Source organism: Pleurodeles waltl, chromosome 6 (assembly GCF_031143425.1).
Source record: "Pleurodeles waltl isolate 20211129_DDA chromosome 6, aPleWal1.hap1.20221129, whole genome shotgun sequence".
NCBI classification, from domain to species: Eukaryota; Metazoa; Chordata; class Amphibia; order Caudata; family Salamandridae; genus Pleurodeles; species Pleurodeles waltl.
This window is the reverse complement of record NC_090445.1, coordinates 1,114,297,478-1,114,315,551: the sequence shown is the minus strand read 5'-3', so window position 1 is coordinate 1,114,315,551 and position 18,074 is coordinate 1,114,297,478. Positions and strand designations below refer to the sequence as shown.

The 18,074-nt window shown below is 46.8% G+C and overlaps 1 protein-coding gene across 2 annotated transcripts in view; it reads right to left on the bottom strand.

Annotated features, from left to right (window-relative positions):
* Positions 1–18,074, bottom strand: part of DNAJC16 (DnaJ heat shock protein family (Hsp40) member C16) — a 332,457-nt gene that overhangs the window by 52,439 nt on the left and 261,944 nt on the right. For both annotated transcript variants that reach the window (XM_069240270.1, XM_069240271.1), the window contains exon 13: positions 10,293–10,391. In XM_069240270.1, coding sequence (XP_069096371.1) covers positions 10,293–10,391 — 99 coding nt within the window. The remainder of the gene's footprint in view (positions 1–10,292; positions 10,392–18,074) is intronic.

Sequence of the window (18,074 nt, the reverse complement as noted above, 5' to 3'; positions counted from 1 at the left end):
AAATGACAGGTCTTTTTCAACTCGCAGACATGCTTTTTCCAACTTGTTGGGACTTAAACTGATATACGCTATTATTTGGTGTAGGTCTCCAGCAATGGTTTCCTTTATACCAGAATAGCTCCCAGATCCACCAACCTGACATCTATAATCATTCCAGGAACAATTATAGCATTTCAAGTTCTCAACAGCTGCAGTCTGATGCAAATCACGTTGAAAGCAGACTGACAATCCAATGGTTAATCAAAGGTCTCTCTCAAGGATGCGTTGCACATGGCGACTTCGAAGAAGAAATAATCAAAGTAGCTCACTATGCCCAGGAATGATGAGGGTGGGAATCGTTTTAGGCACAGGTGCCAAAACCAGTGGAGCCATTTTTTTAGGGCCAGGGCGCATTCCTTGCTTCAACAACATGTGGATGAAGAATTTCAATGAAGTTTAATGAAAAAGACAGCTGCCCTAGTTGAAGTGTGTGCAGCTTGTAGCACTCAACATACTGTAATGAAGTCCGAGGTGTGCTTCAGATATCTTCCAAAACAACTATGTCACCATTTTATTTCAACTAGTTTGCAATACTATGTATGACAAACTTCTTCTCGGAAAAATGTACCATTAAAAAAGATGCTAAAGTTGAAACACTGGTAGTGTTAAGCAGATTTGTAGAGCACCCTATCACCCGGAACGGTCTACTGGCGTTGAACAGGTGTGAACCTAGCCAAACCTAAGACCTAGTGGGTCTGTAAAAGCAGGTCTTCTGCTTCTTGCAGGATTCAAAAATTGAGAAGGGTGCTCTTATGTGTAGTGCAGCAGGTCGTTCAAGCTTTAGGAGCAATGTAGGAGACAACTTGACCACTGGATCTGTTTTTCTGTATGCATGGGATTTGTGCAAGTAGGAATACGGATGATCTGAGGTGTTTGGACAGTTTGTGAAAGCAGATGGAACTGTTCAGTCATGCTGGGCCAGTGTTCTGTAGTGCCATGAAAGTGTGGGTGAGGAGTTTGAATTGTGCTCATTTGTGAATGGGCCTGTGGAGCTTTTTTAAGTGTGGGGTGATGCGAATGCATCGTGGGAGGTTGAAGGTGATTTTGGCTGCTGAGTTCTGAATGGTCTGCAGCTTTCTGGTGAGTTTTTTTGTGGATTCTGGCATAGAGGGTGCTCCCTTAGTCCAGCTTGCTGGTGACAAGGGCTTACATCATGGTTTTCCAGCTGCGAATCAGGATCCATTTGCAAATCTTTCTCAGCATGTTCAGGGTAAGGAAGCATGAGGAGGTGACAGCATTGACTTGGGTGGTCAGGTTGAGCTTGCAGTTGATGATAATCTGAGGTTTTTGGCGTGGGGGTGGGTGTCGGTTCTAGCTCTGCTGGCCACCAGGTGGAGTCTAACAGTGATGTGCTCTTACCCAAGATCATGATTTCAGTCATCTTGGAGTTCAGCTTTAAGCAGTTTTCGTGAAACAGACCCAAATGGGTCGCAAATGGAGTGATATAATGGTCATTCTCTGCAAGCTCAAGCGGGTGATAGCCCTCGTTCAGATCTAAATTTGAAACCTTCTGGGCACTGAGGAGGTGAATCAGTCATGTAACTGAGAGGCTGCGTCTTTCACATGGTATTGCCATTTAGGGGGCACATGTCCACAGAGATACAGATGCAGCAATTTAATATGTGCTCTTATAGCAAGCCTGAGGACCTTTACAGACAGAAATGGTAATTTAGATTTGGCTAGATACATCAAGTAAGGAAGGGGGATTTTTTCAAGGCATGTAATCAAATTGAGGCCCTGGCTGTGGTACAATATATAGAATCTCTTCCCTTTTTAGGCTCTTTACTTTTCTAAGTACAAACACGCATTCTTGAGGAAGGTTCACATGTCCATTCCGTCTGACCAAATTAAAGAAAAGCAGATTCTGATAAACCTGGTCTTAAAATTTGGCCAGTGGATTTTGTCTTGGAGATAGGGGTATTCTGAAAGACCCTGGAGGTGTGGGTACCACCTTTTCCTCGGCTAGTCTGGTGCTATTAGGATCATTTTGGGCTTACATTTGGTAGTTTGACAATCATTATAGCAATTTGTGGTATTGGAGGACAGGTGGTTTTGACCATCTTATCAAATGGGCATTGCTCTCTGGGTTCCAGTCTGGTTCCTTGTATGAAACTCTTGTTGTTTCTTGCTGTGTTGAATAAATCTAATGCTGGGAATCCCTATTCTCATGAAAGGTTTCCTTTGACTCAGTGATTCATAACCATTTTGTGATTTTCCCTATAATGTCGACTGGGAAATTATGCTTCTTGGTTTTTGTTTCCTCGGATAAGTCTTGCTGTCACTGTCATCTTTCTGGCCAAAGCCCAGACCCACATAGTTTAAGCTTGAAAGGACAATTGGTTTGATCTTGTTCGCCTTTGCTTGTTATAATGCATGTCAGAATTATGTTTTTTGATTCGAGCAAGGTTAGAAAAACCTTGAGGGCAAAGTGAACTGCTTTCATGTCTAATAGACCAATGTGGGAAGACGTTTCGTTTGTTGTCCAAAGACCTTGTATTTTCAGGCATTAGAGTTGGGCTTTCCACCTGGACAGTGTGTCATCATGCACCATGATTTGCTTTAAGTTTGCTCCTGGAAGCATCCTGCTTTTTAAGAGATTCTAATTGCTGCACCTTAGCATCAATGATTATATTGCTTGCATCATCGAGGTTAAATGGTACTCCCATTTGTCTCGCTTCTGAAAACACTGATCCTCCAGACACTGGTCTCAGACAGCTTTGAATTTTGGACAATATATACGTAGAATGACATGGTTCCTATGAGAGAGGCAACTTGACAAGCAGTGTGATTGAGGCTTTCCTACAAATCCCAGTATGTCTTGTGAATAGATTAGACTCTCCTCCAAAGGATACATTTTTGTGTCTATTTTTCCTCCTCGCACTGAGGTTTCTGTTGTTCTGTCTTCAAGGGCCATCTCAGATCTTGTCTTTAGGAAAACATTACATTCCCTGAGCCCACATTACTTAAAAAACGTCTTTTTCTCCTCCAGTCCAATTGCCTTCAGGGTCTCTGCCTCATTTGGCACATGAAGCATCTCTTCCTATGTATGCTGTCCAAGAAAGTTGTTTATGAGAAAGGAAGGTAGGTTATTTTAAGCTGTGCTTCAGGTTTTGGTGATGATGACATTAATCACAAAGTTTTTATCTGAGAGATGCTATGGAAGTATTCTGTGGTGATGAGTTCTGCTGAGTTCGCTGAAGTGCTAATATAACCCGGCTGAAGACCACAGAGCCTTCATGTTTTGGCAAATCTGCCAAAGAATTACATTCTTTCTCTGATCCCTCAGCGGTGCTGTTGCTGTTGTTGTTTACACGAGTTGATGGTATGCCATACATTATTTCTCAAGCAAAATCGAGTGTCTTACTTTCCCTTGCAGGAGCTGCTGACTTAGGAGCCGATTAGTGTTTTCACCTTACTGCTGTGTTTACTAAAGCTGGATTGGTATGATTGATATTCCAAAAAATAGATTAGTAACTTTGCACCTAGCCTTCAGTAAATTAAGGTTAGACACATAGGTGACTTATAAGTTACTTAAGTGCAGTGAAAATGGCTGTGAAATAGTGTGTGCACTATTTCACGTAGGTTGCAATGGCAGGCCTGTGGAAGGGTTTGTCTGAGCTCCTTATGGGTGACAAAAGAAAGGCTGCAGCCCATAAGGATCTCCTGGAACCCCAATGCCTTGGGTACCTAGGTACCATATACTAAGAACTTATAAGGGGGGTCCAGCGTGCCAATTGAAATTGGTAAATGAAGTCACTAGCCTACAGTGACAAATTTAAAAGCAGAGAGAGCATAAGCACTGAGATTCTGGTTAGCCGAGCCTCAGTGACACAGTCAAGCACTACTGACAACACACACATAAATGATGAGCACTGGGGTCCTGACCAGCAGGATCCCAGTGAGAAAGGCAAAAACATACTGACAGGTAAAAATGGGGGTAACATGTCAAGAAAGATGGTACTTTCCTACATGCCTGACTGGCATTCAGTAGCCGTTATGAAGCATCTTAAAAAGATAGGATATCACCCGCACTTCTTGCGCCCGTCAGTCCTGGGCTTCCAAGAGGTCAGCCCATTCTCCCTCATCTATGTCCACCTGCAACTTTAATTGCCAGGGGAGGCGGACATTGTGGAGAAGAGGTTGGGAATAGAGTCTGTGAATCATAAGGGCATAGAGACCTGACATTACCCCTCGAGAGTGGCCCCAGGTTCAAAGATAAGAGACAGTCGACGAGGACTGTAGGGACCTAGGATGGGGCTCTAAGCTGTGAGTAAGGCAGTGCCGCAGTTGGATATATCTCCAGACTTGTTGCGAGGGGAAATCCCCTTTGTCGCAGAGCATGGCTAAAGGTTTCTGGTCACTGTCGGCTGTAGCCTCACCCAGATGGCTGATCGCCGCTGAGCCAAACTCTAATCTAGCATCACCTCCCCCCAATCCGCAGCTTGATTTTACCCCATTAGGAGGCATGATCGTGTTAGTGGGCATGCACTCCAAGCAAAGTGTGAGTACGCCTCCAGGATTTCACTATTGCTTGTACTATATGATTGACAGGTAGTGTGTCAGTTTTCCCGCCCCCCCGTAGAATGAGGTTAACCCGTGGGGGCAATGTAGTAAGGTTTGTTCCGTGCATACCCATTGCGGTGGGTCACTTGTTCCAGGGAGCCTAAAGGAAAGCTGTGAAAGTTGTAATGATAATGTGTAAATTTCTACTGTAAGCAGACCGAGGCCACCACTAAAACGGTGGGCCAGTAGTTTGGCTGTGGTCAGGCAAGGTCGAGAGGACCCCCAGACAAATGAACAAATAATCCTCTCGATGGAGCGTAATAAAGAAAGTGGGACCAACAGGGGAAGCGTACCTTAGACGTTCATGAAGTGGGGTAGTGTCACCATATGGACAACTGAACCCTCCCCTACAGGGAGAGGCCCAACTAGGACCATTTGGTGAAATCCAGCTGAGTACGCATGAGTGGGGGTGATCAAGGTTATCTGTAATCATGTGGGCCTGTCCTCTATTGAGCTATATCCCCAGATACTTAAGGCAGGAGGACATCCAGTGGACTGGCAAATCTGCTATGGCTGCCTTAGTGGTGATATGAGACAGAGGTAGTGCCTCACTCTTTTCCTGGTTCACCTTATACCTTATACCCTGTAAGAGGAGCAAAGGCGTCAAGGACGTGTCACAGGCTCAGGATGGATTGTGGAAGATCCGTGAGTGTGAGGAGGATGTCATCCACATACATGGTGGAGATGCCACCCGGAAGGGTATTTCACAATGTGTCGTCAGGGTATTGTGAATCTCAGCAGCCAGCAGTTCCATAGCCAATAGAAACAATAACGGCGATAACGGACAGCCTTGTTGTGTCCCACTTTTAATGGGGAAAGGGTCCCACACAAAGCTGCTACGGTTTGAGTCGAATCGACGGCAGACTGCTCCAGGAATAAAGAATCCAGAAGGGCTACTTTTCCTCTGCAACTTCAGCTCCAGCCAGCAACTGCAACAGTTTCCACGGTGTGCAAGCTCTGGGGACTCCCTGTCTTCACCCTGCACCAGAGGGACCGAAGAAATCTCCCGTGGAGTGACGGAGTCACTTCCCTGCTCTTGATGGCACCTTCTAAGTCGACGACCGGTTCTCTTGGACTCCTGGCGTCGAGCGTGCTCTTTGGAACACAGGTGGTGGACCCCTTTGACACAGTGTCCTGAGGTCCTGCTGTCCCAATTTGGAGGAGGTAAGAGCTTGCCTTCCCCAAGTATGACAGTACCCCTGTGCATTGCATCCTCTTCACCTCCTGAGGCCTCAGTGTACTATTTGTAAAATTCATTTGTACACAGCCTGGCCCAGGTCCCCAGTACTCTATCCTGCGATGCTCAACTAGCTGAGTTGTCCTCTGACGGCGTGGGACCTTCCTTTGTAGTGCTGCACCAACCGCATTTTGCACCTCCTTTGTCCCCATGTCCTGGGACTCCAGTGGGTGCTGTCGGGTCGACTGAGGGCTCTCTGAAGTGCTGAGAGCCCCCTCTTACTCCTCACGTAGAGTTGAGGATCCCAGGTCCCTCCTGGGTCCAGACAGCACCATTTTGATGCAAAACGCGACTTTGCCGGAACCAAGGCTTGTTGGACGAATCCAGCACCAAAACTCGCCTGCATCCAAAATCTCTTTGTGGGACATCCAGAGCATCACGCAGGAACCCGCTGACATCTTCCTTGGGTGCATTCCTGCAGTCTTCGTCCAACCGGGGACTCTTCTTTTGCACCCTCTTCTAGGTTGGCAGGGGCTCCTGTCCTTCCTGGAACTTCTTCCGACTTCTGGACCTGGTCTCCTTCCTTTGCAGGTCTTCAGGTCCAGGAATCCACCATTTGTTGTTTGCAGTCTTGCTTGGTTCTTGCAATAACTCTAATCACGACTTGTAGTGTGTCCTAAGGAAACTTGCAGTACTTTATTTCTACTTTCCTAGGCTCTGGGGTGGTGTAATTTACTTACCTTTACAGTATTCTTACTCTCCCAGCGATTTAGTACACACTACACTTGTCTAGGGGGGAATTCGTGATTTGCATTCCACTTTCTTAGTAGATGGTTTGTGTTGCTCCTAGACCTATTTTGCCCATTGCATTCTATAGCATTTCCTATTATTGGCACTATCCTATGTCTAATTACTTACCTTATTTAGTGTCTTGTATATATATTGTGTATAATACTTACCTCCAGAAGGAGTATTGCCTCTAAGTTATTTTGGGCTTTGTGTCACCCAAATAAACTACCTTTATTTTTGGTAACACTGAGTATTGTCTTTACTTGTGTATAAGTACTGTGTAACTATAAGCGGTATTGCAGGAGCCTTGCATGTCTCCTAGTTCAGCCTAAGCTGCTCTGCTATAGCTACCTCTATCAGCCTAAGCTGCTAGAACACTACTAAATTTCACTAATACGGGATAACAGGACCTGGTGTAAGCACCCAAGGTACCCACCACAAACCAGGCCAGCCTCCTACAAGGCTACAGACGGTGGGTCTTTTACATCACGCACGCCTCTGGTGCTGCCTGCACCCCTGTTGTGACCTTCTACATATCCAATGTGATTACCCTCCATCACGCCCTACTGGGAAGCGGTTGGGCGTACGTTGCGGGAAACTCTACCTTTACCGACTCCGCTCCCTTGTCCCCTTATTTTTCTTCATGACTCCACCGACGCCCTGGACTTGAAACGTCCCCAGACCCGTCTTCGGCACATCACACTTGCCACGGCCACACTCTGCATACTCAGTCGCTGGAACTCCTCTGCACCTCCCTCGCACGATGAATGGCTCCTGGCCATGTATCTAACAGCGCCGTTTGAACAAGTCATTAACATGACATATTCCTAGAGACCTGGGTGCCTTTTCTTCGAAAGGGAGTAGATGCCCAAAGAATATCCTCCCCAGGAGTTACTGCTTGCCCCTCTGCTCCCCCTCTCCCCTCATCCCCGTGTCTCTCCCCTCCTCCTCCAGTCACATACACGTGCACATACCCCTGCTCATATTGTCCCCCTCTCTGCCAGCCCATGGCGCTTCCTCATGGACGTCACTCTTTATCCCAATTTTATATGTCCTGTGTACCCTCTCACCCCCGCATGTTGCCCCCCAGTTTCTGTCCTTTCTTTTATGGCCCCTCTTCCATGTCATGACCCTGAAGTCCTGGATCCCCCCTCTCCCATCATCCGCACTGTGTCCCATCCCTTACTGCCGATTCGGGCTCTCCCTAGATATAATCAGGTTCTCTCCTCTATTGTGGCGTACCGTGTCAGCCTGTACTATTCATTTCTCCTCCTATTTAACACCCATGCAACTACTTGATCTGGCAGACCCGACGATGCAATATCTCATCCTCTGCTCAATCATGCTCACTGTCCTCCATCCTGGTGAGCTTGCATATGGGCCCAACATCTGTTCCGTTGTTTTATCCCCTTCTCTCCCACGTCACACTTCACCTGTCTGGTTGGCAATATAATACTTACCAACATGGGGTGCCTTGGTGGCCCTTCCACACTCTCGCCTCATTGTCGCTAGGAGACAGGGCCCTTACCATCCGAACTTGCCACTTGCTTGGTTGAGCTGTACACTGCCCACTCCCAGCCCAGCTAGCTCAACCCGGCATTGAGACACTACAACTGTAAAAAACCCTTAATGTAAACTTTGTCAATGATGTTTTCATTGCACGTTTTACTTCATCATGCATTTCACAAAAATATTTCCTTTTTCTGGAGGTTGTGTTTCTTTACTTTTTCCTCACACAACATACAACTCTTGTATTGTACATACTGTGAACTTAGTTGTCACTGAGTGTCTGAATGAGTGCAAGGTGTGGATGATGGTTTATGATAGGACACAACTGAGAGCCCTGGAGTTGAGGTTGATAGCAGTGTGAGTTGTTCCCCATGCCAGTCAGTTCCAGTCCCAAGTTCTTCTTGACCAAGAAATGTAGCATTCAGAGTACTCCAACAGCTGCAATGTAAACCAGGACAGACTTCTCCCTGTCAACCACTCTCCCAGAAATTTCTGCTGGAAGAGCTGAGGGTATTGCTCAAGTGCCTAGAAGTCTGCACACCTGTTGAGTGTGAAGGTATGTGCCTGGTCTGCAGGAAAGACTGTCCAGGAGGAGAAGCCTAGTGTGTTGCCAACAAGAGGAGCACCACAAGAAATCTGACTTATCCAGAGTGCAAAGCCAGGATTTACCAGTTTCCTTAAGGGGTCCTCCTGCCTTCCTAGTCGCTCTTCTCAGTTTCCTTTTGAGCTGCAACAAGATGGTGCCTGAAAAACTACTTGGGTCACTTGGGAGGTTGCCGAAGTGGTGCTGGTGCTGACGCAGTGAGGAAAAGTTGTATTGGTCTATAAGCGAGAATCCTCAATCAACACATGGCTGCAACTAGCAGATGACACAATCATGAAGGACTGGATTGGGATGGGAGACCAAAACTACCATCTGCCACAGTGGGACAGGAGGGTGAATGCTGCCAAGGATGGTACTGAAATGCAGGCACACCAATTGCCGCTGCAACTGTCGCCCTGAGCAAAGCTGGTGGCAAGGCCTAAAGGGGATAGGAGTTGCTACTGTGTGATTTGCTCCCGCTATGTTGCCTGCACTGCTTCAGAAGCATGCTGGTAAAACAGAGGGCATAGCCCACACCGGGGACCTCAGACTAAAACACATGCAGATGAGTCTGCCACAGGCCCAAAGACTTTGCCATTATGGTGTAAAGTGAGTTGCACATTTGACATGTAAGGGTGTTGGGGACTGTAGAGGTGGTACAGAAAACTTGTCAGAAACAAACGGGGGTGGGGTGTACTGGGAGAGGACACTGGAGGAAGGGTGTGTTGTGCCTCATTATTTTCATGCAACTTAGTTGACAACTTTGTACATAGTTTTAACTAAAAGGTAAAGTTTTTAGTTCTGCTTTAAGTTAAAGTACTTTCTGTTCATAGATAAGTATTGGCCTAAACATTATGTTATTGTGTCTGCTGTTTGACAATTGAGGTCTGAGCACCTGCATTACACACCGCCTTACAGAAGGCTGCAACTGCTCACTAGACTGAGTCATGTGTGGAAAAGGTTAAACTTGGCCCAGTTTGGAGAACCACAGTAAGACAACCTTAGAATACCATTTAGGAGCAGGGGCCAGAAAGGACGTTAGGAAAGGGCGCCAAGAGCAGGGGCCTGGAAGGGCGCCAAGAGCAGGGGCCTGGAAGTGTGCTAAGAGCAGGGGTCAGGAAAGGTGCCAAAACTGGCATCCAGGAACAGCACTAAAAGCACTGGCCAGGAAGTGCGCCAAGAACAGGAGCCAGGAAGGCCGCGAAGAAGATGGACAAGGAAGGTACCAAAATCAAGGGCCAGAAAGGGCAGAGAGATCAAAGGATAGGAGGTCAAAGAATGCAAGCACAGACATCAAAGAGCACAGAGAGCGAGAGAGATAGTTCTCTCTTACCTTGTAGCTTTCTGTGTGCCCAGTGGTAAGAGTGTTTCCTACCATCTGGATGGTACGCTATTGTTTACAGGTGATATAGAAATCAACTGTAGTTAAATATCAACCTACTAATAGCTAAGCATGTGCATTTGTTTAACATATCTAGTGCCTGGCCTGATCCCAAACCCACAGTCCTCCCAGCTCCTACAAGACTAGGAAAAACAGAGTACACGGGTGTGACCTATACAGTATGGTGACATTTGCTTATACCTGGTTCTCTGACAGTTAGAAATGTAGATTGAGGTGGATGGCTTTCATACCTTGTGCTCTCCCGACTGTACGATGTCTCTGTCTTTTCATTTTTTTCCGAAGGTTCCTCTTTTTCTGTTGTGTTGGGTTCTCGCTCATCAGTGGAGTCACTTAAAAATAAAAGGAAAAGCTGTGAGTGGCTTAAGAATAGTGATGCGACAGTGAAGAATAAGTTATCTTACCTTCAGTAACGCTCGTTCTGGTAGGCACTACCTCTAACTGCATCTTGTGAATATTTTCCCCCAAGGCATCAGACTGTACTGGGGAATTAAAAGCTATACACCTGAGCACCAGTAGGTGGCGCTGGATGGCTTTGCTTCAACATTCTTCCTTTTTTGTAAATGACAATTGGGGCCGCATGTAATCACCACCCAGGCATACTGACGTCAGCTGGTTTTGAAGGTTTGTTCACACCATGGGTGAGGAGCACATCAACAAATTGGCTTGTGTGCGCAGATCTCTAGACTGCAACCGTTTTAGATGGCAAAAGAGTCTATTCCACAGAACAGGGCGGAGGAAAGGTCGATGAAGGATCTGTGGTTTGATAGTGTATACATGAGAAAGAGTGCTACGGAAGGTAAATAACTTGTTCTTCTGATGGTTACTTATCCTTGCAGATTCCTCTCTTTGTGAATAGATACCAAAGCAGTACTTCCCCTGGTGGGTGTTCTGTGGAAGGGCTCAGACCAAAAAAACCTGCACGACCAGACGGTCAAAATGTCCTTCTTGATGGACAGGATTATCAAAGTTATAGTGCTTCATGAACGTGTGCACTGATGCCCAGGTGGCATTATTATCAAATATATACAAGACAGGCTTTCGGCGTGCCAGTGCAGTGGTAGCAGCCAGGGATCGAATGGAATAAGCCTTCAACCCTTTAGATGTCTGTTTCTTAGTTAGTGCCTAGCAGATTTTAATACAGAAGACAATGCACCAGACATGGTTCTTTTCTGCACTGCCTTGCCCTTTTTCTGCTGAGAAAGAATTGATCGTCCACCCAATGGTCCATGGTACGATCAATGCAGAAACGGAGGGCTCTCTTGTGGGCCCAAATGATAGTCTCTCTCCACCTTTTTCGACGCATGAGGAGGGGCAAAGAACGTTATAAGGGTGATAGTCTACCCAACATAGAAAGGTGTTACTACATTTGGCAAAAATGCAGCTAGAGTACTCAACATCAGTATGTCTGAAAAGTATGTTCTGTTAGGAGTTCTCAGGGTCAAGAGATGTAGTGGACAACTGTGCATTGGCTCAAATAGAGTGCACAATAGAAAAATGAGAAACACATTCAGGTCCCACTGTGGCATCATAAATGGCTTTGAGAGAAACAGATAGCAAACCTTCAATAAATCTCATCACAACAGTGTTTTAAACAAAGATTTTTGATCAGGGAACCTCATAAAAATGAAGAGCTGATAAATACCCGTTAAAAGTGCAAAAGCAAGTCTTTGCTTGCCCTACGACAAAATAAACACCACTTCAGACAGCTTAGTTAGAAGCAGGGCAATCTAACGGGTGCCACACCCAGCATATATCAATTTCCTGGATGGTTTCCTGGCTGCCAGAATAACATCGATAACTTAGAGAAGATCATAGACGACAGGCTGCAGCAATTCAATCTCCATGTATGTAGGTGCAGAGTGGAACAGTAGATCCTCACAAGGCGGCAACTTGTTCTTAAGACAGATGCACATGTCCAGAAATTCTGTATTCTACACCCTCTGTGCCCAGTGCCTCTGGTCGGTCTTGATCTTCTTGAGAACTCGAGCAAAGGGGGGTAGAAATTCAGGAAGTCACACTGGATTCTCTATCTCCACTCTAGGCAGAATAAGTCTCCTTGAGGGAGTCTTCTTCGGAACGCTAATGTCCAAAAATCCAGACATTGTGTGTTCTCATCAATGGTGAAAGATCAGGCCAAAGTTCTCCCCTTACTGGAGTACGCCCTGTGCCATCTCAGGGTGTAACTGCCATTTGTGATCTGCTAGGGTTCGGTGACTGAGTCCATCCACCCAGGCATTTAGGGATCCCACCAGGTTGTTCATGACCGGAGAAATGCCCTGGCGAGACAGCCACTTCCAGTCGGTGAACAATCTGTAGTTAGATTGAGTATCTACCTGAAAGTGGATTACCGAAGGTAAGTAATTTGTTCTTCTGATTGATACTTCTGACTTCAGATTTCTTACCTTCTGAATAAATACCAAAGTAGTACCTCTCAGGTGGGGAGTCTGTGAACAGTTTCAGACCAAAAATACTCTTCTCCTTAGACCTGCTGTCCAGACAGTAGTGTTTTGTGAACATGTGTTGCAATGTCAATGTTGCAGCATGGCAAATGCCCAAATCAGGCACACCGCATGGCAACACAGTGGTAGTAGCCCAAGCTCTGGTATACTGAGCCACCTGGCCTTCCAGAGACTGCTTCTTGACTAGTGCAAAGAAGATTTTGATGCAGAGATTGTTCAAGTGAGTAATGGTCCTCTTCTGCACTGCTCTGCCATTTATTGTTCAAGCAAATTCAGCAAAAAGCTGATCGTCCACACAACGTCCTCTGGTACGATCAATATAGAAGCCAAGAGCTCTATTGGGATCCAGCCGATGTATACTCTCTGCCTTCACAGAGGGATGAGATTGCGCGAAGAAAGCCAAGAGGGTAATGTTTGCCTAACAGGAAAGACAGTATATTTCTCTCAAGAGGAAGTAGGCTCGGTCCTCAATACCAGCCTGTCTGGAAATAACATTGTCTATGGCAGGTTGACAGAGAGGGCTCAAAGCTCATTCACCTGCCATGCCAATGTTATAACGAGGAAAGAAAACTGTCTTCAGAGTGAGTAGCCACAATCAACAGATGTGCAAATGCTCAAAGAGGGTACACTTTAAGACTGGGAGGACTAACTTTAGGTCCCATTGAGGCAAAATGAAACACATGCTGCAACCCTTTAAAAAAAGACGCATCACTACAGGTGACTGAAATAAACAGGGCTAGTCTGGCAAATGCCAAAAAGCAGGACGAGCCATCAAATAATCTTTAACTGTGGCCAACGCAAGTCCATTTTGAGCTAAAGACAAAACAAAAAGCAATACTTTAGAAGATTTGGCTTGAAGTGGGTCAATCTGCCAAGTACCGCAACAAGCCACAAACGTGTCCCAAAAGTAGACATATTCAGATTTCGTGGAGGGACATCTGGCCATCAGAACAACATCAACTACTTTGGGTGGAAGGTCGAATTAGATCAACTACTGCTGTTCAATCTTACAGCATGGAAATGAATACTGCGTAGGCCTGGGAGCATGACCCTGCCATGCTGCTGCGACGGAAGGGCATCCTGAAGCGGCAGCCTGATCTGAGGACCGAACCTCATGCCCAGAAGTTCTGTGTACCATAATCTCCTCAAAATACACAAGAAAGTACGGGGTTCTCTTAAAGAGGGCGTCGCGGATATCAGCGTAGCCCTGGGTTGTATGTGTTCCTATTTGGAAGGGTAATGTCAGTGAAATGTCAGTAGGTAACTGCAGAGTGCATGCGCGGGGAGGAACAGCGGGGGGAGGAAATTGCTTTTACGGACTAGGTGGTCTCACACACTATATAGTGTCATGCTTCATCATTTGACCACCTAGACCCACCCAGGTAGGACAGTGCCACCTGGGCGGACTCAACCTCACTGTTAAAAGAACAGGAGGGAGTGCGTAAATAAACTTGTTTCTGGAAAGATCGGGATCCAGCTAATCTACTGAAAAAATTAAAAACACCTAAGCAGACACCTGTGAGGAGTAACAAATTTAATAGTGGTATCTGACTGGTGTAGTTAAAACGGGGGTTGGGACACCTCTGTGAGGACAAGGACTCACAGGGTCACCTAACTAATAGCCAACATGTTTCTGCCCTCAGAAGTGAGCCAATGAAGGTCTCGGGCATTCGTCAGGGGCTAGGATCCCTACGTCTCACGTTGGAGGAAATTACTCTATGTGAAAGTCAGAGTGTGAAATAAAAGGTCTACCTTACCCAAGGAATTACCTTGAGGCGGCCCTTTTCATAGAGGCTGCTAGCCTCTGGTATCCAGGAGGGGGAGTGTCCCCTTATAGTCACACATACATCAAAGGGGACGCTCGCCGTGCGCCTATATCGTCCTCTCCTTGGACCGCTTTGATGTATGTGTGACTATAAGGGGAGCTCCTGCACCAGTAGCCCTCTGATGGATGGCAAAAAGGCTTTTGGCACCAAGCAAATGGCCAGCAACTCCAGAAGACTGATATGGAGCTGGGCCGCCAGCAGAGACAAGATGCCTCTCATCTCCACGTATTCCAGATGACCACCACAACCCAGAAGCGATGTATTAATCATCTCTTTTCGCTCTGGATGGGTAAGGGAGAAAGGACTTCCGCTGACCCATTTATGACCCGGTAGCCACCAATGCAGGTGTTTTGCATTCTCCTCCTTAATCTGGACATAGTAAGAGAGATCCTCCTAATGCTATGCCCAGTAGGACTTCAGAGTCCACTGAAGAGCCTGCATAAGCCACCTGGCATATTTGACTAGCAGGTTGCAGGAAGCCATCAGTCCCTGTAGCCTCAATGTCATACTCGCTGAGATCCAGGGCAGGGGTTAAAACATCAGGATCATAGAGCAAATGTCCTGGACACTCAATTTCGGGGGAAGAAGACAAAACTGCACTGTGTCCAAAATAGTTTAGATGAAAGGGTGTGTCTGTGAAGGAGTCAGGTGTGACTTCGGCATGTTGACAATTAACTTATGGATGTCAAGGGGCTTGTCGTAGTCTGTAGGAAGGTAACAACTGACTGGGGTAAGCCTGCCTTCAAAGGCCAGTCAGGGAGGTAGGGGCAAACTGGTACCCCGAACCTCCGAAGATGTGCTTCTACAACATTCATCACTTCCTTGAGCCCCTCATCGGACTTGGTGAGACCAAAGGGGAGCACAGCAAACTGAAATTGCCCTTGGCACATTGGTAGTGCATGCAGGCCTACAGGACTGGGATGTGAAAATAAGCGTTCTGCAGTTACAATGTTACCATCCAATCTCCAGGGTTGAGGGCAGACAGGACTTGGGCTGGGATGAGTATCTTGATTTTGTTATTCCTCAGAAAGGCATTGAGAAGGTGGTGGCCTAAAATAGGAAGATGGCCTACATTCCTTCTTCAGCACCAAAAAGTAGCAGAACTAACAGCCAGTTCCCACTTCTGATGCTGACACCCTCAGTATGGCTCCTTTAGCTAGAAGGACCAGATTTTCCCACCATAAAATGGACAGAAGGTCCACCTACAGCAGTGCAGAAAGTGATGGAAGGTGTGATGGAGTGGAAAGACACTAAAGGGTACAGTCCGCCAGACAAATTTTCAGGACCTTCATCTCTAAAGTGATTTGTCTTCCACCTTGGGAGTAAATGACGGAGTCTGCTTCTGAACAAGGTGGCTGTGTGTCTGGAAGGAGCCACTAAAGAGGTTTTGGAGAGGCTGGGGGGCAGCAGGAGAATAGGCAGCTCACTGTCCATGCTCCCCAAGCAGTTTGTGGGTGCCATTGCCACAGCCATGGAAAAGCTGTTTGGTCTGTTTGGCTGGCCAAATGGGCCTTTGTCGGTGTTAGATAGAGGGGACAAAACTGCTAGTGGAACTGACATTTTAAGGCCAAGAGACCTAAGGGGCGCACAGCAGCCCTGCTGTCTTTGAGGCGCTCAAGGGCTGAGCCTGCTTTTTTGCTGAATCAGTTCGAGCCATCGAAGGGCATGTACACTAGGAAAGATTGGAAGTCCCTGGAGAAGCCTATAAATCTCTTCTAGGCATGTCTTCAAAGAGTGACACTGATGCCTGTCGCGCAACCAAGGCAATCCATGGTGTCTAGCTAATAGCAAATTATGCCACAACATAGTAATCTTGACTGGCTTGAGTAAGCATGGGCAGCAAGTCTTAAAGTATAGCACGTCTGAACCGAGAGGCATAGTCCCAGAGGGGGGCGAGTGTATCGGCCTAATCGAAAGGTGGCGTTGATGGACCTTAATGCCAGACTGGTAGAAGAGAAAATTTGTTTCTATAATATTTTGCGGGGTTATGATTCTATATCCAGTGGGCTGGTGAGAAAGGCATTTGGATTGACTCTGTTGTGGATGCCTGTACCACTAAACTCTCTGGGGTGGGGAACTGGGTTAAGAAAGCCAGGTCATGAGGGGGCAGGTCAACTGCACCTTGCTATCTGTCTATTTACCAGAAGCCCAGAAATAGGATTTGCCAGTCCCCCTAAGGGTGACTGTAAGAGCCCCATTAAAAGGCAATAGGGGCTCAGTAGATATCTGTCCAGGCTGGAGGACATTCACTTTCACTTCCATAGACGGCAACTAGTGATGAAAGACCTCAGGGTCTGCTGTGCATCATTCATTTATTGCGAATGAGGCACTTTCCTCTGGTGAACAGACCAAGCCAGTGTCTACAGGGGCATCCTGCCTATTGGCACCTTGTACCTGATCATACAGCTGTCTTCAGAGAAAATTTGAACGAACTCATCTCCTTTATCATAGCAATTACTGTCAGAATCAGTGCCGAAAAGATTGTAAATAATCTGGGCTCTTCCTTTAGGTAAGGACAAGGTCCAATGGGCTGCCGGAAGGCTGAAGCCCTGAGAGTTCAAGGTACAGCTTCGACTGAAGTGAAAGCAAAGGCAACTCAGAGTCGGAGAACACTATAGGTTGCAATTTGTCATCCATGCACACAATTGGTGTCAATGCTCTGAGGTCCAGTGTGGGTTGGGACACCAAGACTGACGTCAGCACTGAAGTTAGAGCTAGACATCAAACTGGCGTAAGCACTGAAGTTAGAGCTAGACATCAAACTGTCCCAGAGGTTCCATTTGGTGCAGAGGATGGAAACATAGGCAGACTACCTCGTCTGAGGCCCTTGCGGTTCCCTGAGGCCCAAACGCACATCAGAGGTAGACCTGAGACTGCCAAAGAGGCACAATTTGTTCACGCAATTCTCTAATCTGCTGCAGTGTTACTGAAGGCTTCAGTAACTCGGACAGCCCCGGGACGGGAGGCAGAATCTGCTCCAAAGACCCCCATCTTGCTGCACCTCACCGCAGCATTTGACAAGGTCTTCCACACCAACTTCATCCAGTGCCTGCAGGACAGTGGAATCCAAGGACACACACTCCAATGGATGGCCTCCTTCCTGACAGGAAGGACCCAGTCAATCAGCCTGTCACCGTACATTTCAGAAGACCGTGACTTCATCTGTGACTTTCTGCAAGGTTCCTCCCTGAGCTCGACCCTCTTCAACCGATACATGATCCCTCTAGGCAACATCATTCAGACTGATGACATCAATGTCCTCTCCTACACCGACAACATGCAACTCCTACTCACCCTCAAGGACTAACGCCTAGTACCAAGATCAACTTTTATGATCATCACTGGATGAAGACCAACTGTCTAAAATGAACACCAACAAGACCGAAATCATGTCTTTTGGAAGAGCACTTCACTGTGGGTCTCCACATGGTGCCCAAAAAAGCCAGGACTGACACCCACTACACCACCCACACCAAGGACCTCAGGATCGTCCTAGACAGCAAACTTGACAAGACCGTCGAAGTACACATCTTAACTGCCTCATGCTTCAGTACCCTGAAGTTGATGAGGAAGATTTTCAAATGGTGCCCAATCAGCGCTTGGTCAGTCATCACCCACACCTTTGTCACAAGCAAGCTGGAGTACAAGAACCCCACCTATGCCAGAACCAACAAAAGAAGGATGCAGACCAATAATAACTTGGCAGCCAGAATCACTCTCAACCTCA